The 5,397-nt window shown below is 45.3% G+C and overlaps 1 protein-coding gene across 1 annotated transcript; it reads right to left on the bottom strand.

The window, feature by feature from the left end:
• Positions 1-1,342: 1,342 nt before the first annotated feature.
• LOC124676625 (uncharacterized GPI-anchored protein At4g28100-like) lies at positions 1,343-4,457 on the bottom strand. The gene is made up of 2 exons (XM_047212669.1): positions 3,780-4,457; positions 1,343-1,691 (listed from the first exon to the last, which is right to left on the bottom strand). Exons 1-2 carry the CDS (start codon positions 4,455-4,457, stop codon positions 1,359-1,361), a joined length of 1,011 nt encoding a protein of 336 aa, XP_047068625.1. The 3' UTR covers positions 1,343-1,358.
• Positions 4,458-5,397: the final 940 nt, after the last annotated feature.

The following is a 5,397-nucleotide window of genomic DNA, read 5'->3' as shown; positions in this document are numbered from 1 at the left end:
TGGGAACTAATTACACCCTTTAATCATAACAACTGCTTAAGAATGAGTTGATATAGACCCGATGACATGTATGTTTGACAAACACACGTTAGCATGTGGTCATCGTGAGTGTGTGATTGGAGCAATGACCGACCGTATTACCTGCAACTGATGTTATGGAGAGAGACATGGTATCCAACGTTCGAGCTAAATAATTGTGGACCAAGATCCACGGTTAGTATTTATGGATAATCTTCTTTGGTATATCATACATATAAGTTGTCTAATTTGTACTGCCTCCATCCCGAAGAGGATGTCACAATTTTTAATATTGTTGGATGTATCTGTACACTATTTAGTGTAAGTGTAAATATACATCTGAATTTAGACAAATCTGCTACATCCTTTTCGAGATGGAGTGGTAATATTTTTTCTTATGATCTTTTAAATATACTAAATTCATGTATAGTATAAATCAATTCACACTATTTAGTTTAATTTCTACCATCGTCTTCTTCTGGGCTCGACGGCAGGATGACATCAGTAACTCGATGCAGAATATGTCCTCCTTGCCGGCACTCTCGCTCAGCACCTTCGGATATGTCAATGGCGCATGTAGTTACTAAAAAACTGAATTCTGATTTGTAAAATTTTAACTCACGAAATATCACTACGCTAGTATACTACACAGATATAACTCACGTAACTTTTCAAAAACTGGCCTAAACGTGACCTCACTTAGACGTGGCCAAATAGGACTCCTACAACTAAGGAAAGAAAATCTGTTACTTGTATAGAAAAGAGACTCTTGTTTGTATATTATTTCCTAAACTACACTTTTACGTGCCTTAGACTTCCTCGTGTCACATGCAAATACCTAACCGTGGTGGTTTAGATATTTTATCAAGAAAGGAATATAACATGTCAAATTCACGTCTCCATGTCATACATGCACGCGTACGTAAATATTCATCTCTTATTAAATCCTAGTCACAAATTATAGATCTAATGACTAAAAATAATTTAGATGATGTGGATTAACCTCGTGTCTCTATTTAAAACCTCTTATTTTGCTTTTAGTATATAATAGATAGATAGATAGATAGATATATGCTCTTTATCGAAAAAATGTATAATTATTGGTGGACCTTGTTTGTGAGATATTTTGCCATCCTAGACTGCCGAGATGCGACTATACACAAATGCAGTTGCATACTTAGATTAGCACCATGATTGCATATAATTACAGTAAAGAGGTCCACACTCTAGTCTCTAGGCCTTTAAGAACACTAACATCAAAACTTCCAAGAACTAATTAACATCAGAGGTGCAAACTACCAACAACAATAGGTAACCTTGCTGCAACGCCAAGATGTAACTCAGAGGCTAAGGGACAAGATGATTGCCGAGGTGCCTAGCAGGGCCTGAATGAGACGCTCGATCGTAGGCACCGCCGCGCCATTGATCTCCGACGACGCCACAGCAAAGGGCAGATCATCGACTGGGAGCGAGCACGTGGCCGGTGCGCCGGAGGTACCCGCCTCATCGGCCGCCATGATGGCCTGGATGACCGCCGTAGCAGCCGCCCGGTGTCTCGACGCGTTCCGCTGCAGCAGCCAAGAAAGCCCCATCAGCTGGCAGTCACGCTCGCGAGGCCCGCCGCCATGCCTGGCCTTGGCCGACGTGGCGTTCTTCTCTCCACTGAAGCTTAGCTGCAGTTCATGGCAAGAGACAAAGGAGGGATATATGATTAGGTTTTAGGAAAAGCGAAATGAAGCAGCTTACTAATCAATCAACTCATGCGAGTTAGTGGCACGAATTTCACCGCTGAAAAGCAAAAAAACCAAAAAGTTCACGGTTGTACAGAAGCTGTCGTCTGCCATGGTGAATTAGTTTGGTAGGATCACGTTACCACACGTGGTTGATCTAGAGATGAGGATAGAGATTCCAGATTTCCAGTTGAGACGAAGGGACAAAGCCCTCGCTCTCACACCAGTTGGCCCCCGCCGAGCATGCCCCGCCGGCCCATGCGACGCGAGCATCTATCGGAACTCTGCCAACCTCATGTGACGCATGGTACATCTCTGTCTCAACTCTCAAACGGAGGGTCCCTTTACCCTCATGTCCTTCTTTCACAAACTAAAAATCCATTCATGGAAAGCAAATGATTCGGCTTGGGTGGTATGCCATTGCCAGGGGAAGAAGCAGATGGCTTGCTTGTGATCCTTTTTAGGTGGAAAAAGATGAGATGAGAGGAAGCAATGTGAGCATCGAGTCCTGAACCCAAAGTGAAAGTGGTATAAAGGGATGGTGGAGTGGAGGCGTGGTGTTCTGAACCAAATCATGCTCCTCCAGGCCCTACCCATTCAGCCCGGATTACTCAAAGAAATCCCATCAGTCTAGCTTTATAGGGCACCTTTGGTTTGTAGGATAGAGAAAACATAGGAATAAACAAGACATAGGATGTCATAACTGCTTGAATTATATGGAAAGAAGAAGTGTCTTTGATAGTAGCATATGAATTTTCCATGAGGTAAGAGCTTATGAATTATATGGAGTACAAGATTTCTATAAGATCAATTTCTATAAGATATATTACTATGAATCAAGCACCTTACGTAGAAAGTTCTCCATCGCTCACAATTCCTACGCAGATTCTATGAATCAAAGGAGCCCCTAATCTAGAGAGAATTTAAGTCAATAGAGCCAGCAATCCCATTTTCTTCCTAGAGTTGCCATCCAGCTAAGTATTCTCCCAAGCCAAGTGTGACTTTTCAGACATGCCAGTCACAGCGACTTACTACTATAGTGCCTATTGTTGGGCTAGGCGTTTGTCAAGCCCGAGCTCATATGCTCCTGATTGAGTAAAAAAAAATCAAAAAAATAGCAAAGAAAATTTTTAAAAGTGTAAAAAGTTTTGTACAATGAACATGAACACGTGTTATAACTACACAAAAAAATCCCCGGAGAAAGACATTATGTAGTGGTCTGTGCAAAAAAAGATAAAATGCATTGCACAGACCACTACATGTCTTTTCTCGGAGATTTTTAGTCTACAATTACAACACTTGTTCATGTTCATTGTAAAAAAAAATCAGATTTTTTAATTTTTTTTTGCTATTTGTTTCAATTTTTTATTAAACCAGGAGCATATTAGCTCGGGTTCAGAACTGGTTTTTCGCCTATTGTTATTGTTCTATGACAGAGATGACGTATTGTGTTTTGTGGTGATATTATACTATTCTTGGGATCTTGCGAAGTCTCAACAACATTTTCCGGGACCTATTGTTGGCTATCAATCAATATTGGGACCTCCTGTTTGTCCATTCTGATGCCAGCTACGCCAGATTTTAGGATAAGTTATCCACTCAGTTTCCCCAGATTAGGAGTTTGATAACAAAATTTACTCCATGTTGGTATTGTCCCCGCACATCGAACTAAATACTGCATCGAGACATATGAGATTTCCAATAACACAGTTTTACTATAGTAGCACATATATGGCCCTCGATGTTCAAGAGTCAGCTATATATGCATTTGTCATGTATGAAGATATGTACTATTCGTCGATTAATTCACGTGCTAATGCTCAGCTCAAGAATAAAAAGTTGCTGAAATATTACTTGAGCACAGTGGGTTTTGTGCTGAAAGAAAGAGAAGTCTGATTCCTCGATTAGGAGTCATATCAAAGTGAACAAATTTTAAATTTTTGCTTAAGAAAATGTCGGTATGTTGCAATGCGTACAACCCTGCACCAGAGAAGCATCCATAGAAAGGGAGGTGTGAATGTGAAGGCTCACCAGGTTCAGCGCCCGGAGACACCGAGAGCAGCCGGCGAGCCCCGGCCGTGCGCAGTCCCTCTCCAGTCTCCTCGCAGCTCTGCCCGCCGGCACCGGGCACGCCGGCCGCCTCAGCCTCACGCCGCAGTAGCAGAACGGCACGTCGCAGATAGTTCCATTGCTGCCCACCTGCGGCTGCGGCTGTGGTAGCGTCGCTCCCGCCGTTCTTAGCGCGCGCACCGCAGCGCCCGCGCACTCCTCCGCGTCGTCCGGCAGCAGCGGCAAGTCCGACACGTCCGCCGCCGCAGCGGGACGTTCCGAGCCACCGCCTCCTCCCAGCGCAGTGGGGGCGTACGCTGCGTAGAGCCATGCCGCCAGCGCCGGGCAGCACCGCAGCCGCGGCGGGAGCGCGCCGCCGCCGCCGCGGCCGGCGTTGCAGGAGGCGAGGACGGCCGGGAGGAGCGGTGGGGATGGGGTGAGCTGGCAGACGGAGGAGGCAGCGGCGGCTTCGGACTGCTCCGGGAATGCTGGGATGGTGGACGCCGCGCCGGGCTGCGCCTGGGAGGCACCGGCCGACGGGAAGAGCAGCGACGGCTCGAGAGATGCCGGGTCAGGCAGTGCCGGCGACGCCACGGCGGCGTGCAGGAGGAGGCGGGTGGCGGAGAGTAGGAGGATGACAGTGCAGTGGAGGCGACGCATCGTTGTTGCTACAGTCTGCGCGTCGTCGGTGCTCCAGCAGCGAGTGTGACCTTTGCGGTATGGTGTGGTCTTTTTGTGGAGATTGAGACAGTTGCAGTGACGAGTGCGAAAGGATTGGATAGATAGGCAGCTCGGCAGTGCCCTCTCGTGGGGCCTAACCCATTTCTTACATAAAATGCGTCTATTTTAATTTTTTCATAGGGATTTGCTAGTTCTTATTTTGTGCTCAATTAAGTTCTAAATTGTTAGGTTTGCTTCATGATTCGTATTACTTATCAGTTGCAACATGAGCTACAACTAAAATTTAATGATATCATCTGACTGAAAAACGAAATTAATTCTCAGTCGACTGAGTAATAGCAACACCCTTATTTATATCGACCGGCCAATAAAATCGTTTTGAGGGTTCCTGATACCTTTTATTACTCAATAGTTACGGGTACAATTTGAGCATCAGGTGATTCTAGAAGCCACATATGGCACCCTTGTTCCAAATATAGAGAGGATTTAGCTAAGCTATGAGCCTGCCTATTGGGTAGAAGCTGTAGAATCCCGAATGGCGTGTATAACCTCAAGGCAGTTCGATGAAAGATGAACACGCCGGGTATTCAGATTAGCTGCTAGTGTTAGTCCTTTACGACAAGCCATTGCTTCTCAAGTCGCTGGATCGGAGATGCCTAGCACCGCTAAAACTGAAACACCCTGATAAACACCCAACTCATTTCTGCATATCGCCGCAACTACACCACGATTTTGATTCTTTGATTCGGCAACACCTACATCGGCCTTCATATATACATGTGATGCGCAATCCAGATCACAGCCGGGATAGAGTTTGGTTTTATTGTCGCTCTCAATACCTTAGTGGTTTGAGCAATCTCCAAATCTGCTAGGTATCTGAGAACTAATATGTAGTTAGATGGTTACTAGGGCGTGTCAC

Source organism: Lolium rigidum, chromosome 1 (assembly GCF_022539505.1).
Source record: "Lolium rigidum isolate FL_2022 chromosome 1, APGP_CSIRO_Lrig_0.1, whole genome shotgun sequence".
In the NCBI taxonomy this organism is placed as follows: domain Eukaryota; kingdom Viridiplantae; phylum Streptophyta; class Magnoliopsida; order Poales; family Poaceae; genus Lolium; species Lolium rigidum.
The sequence above is the reverse complement of the archived record's forward strand: the minus strand, read 5'-3'. Positions and strand labels throughout refer to the sequence as shown.

Coding starts and splice junctions, on each gene's coding strand:
- LOC124676625 (XM_047212669.1), bottom strand. CDS start 4,457: ATGCGTCGCCTCCACTGCACTGTCATCCTCCTACTCTCCGCCACCCGC. Junction 1,692..3,779: donor GTCTCCGGGCGCTGAACCTG/GTGAGCCTTCAC, acceptor CATGAACTGCAG/CTAAGCTTCAGTGGAGAGAA.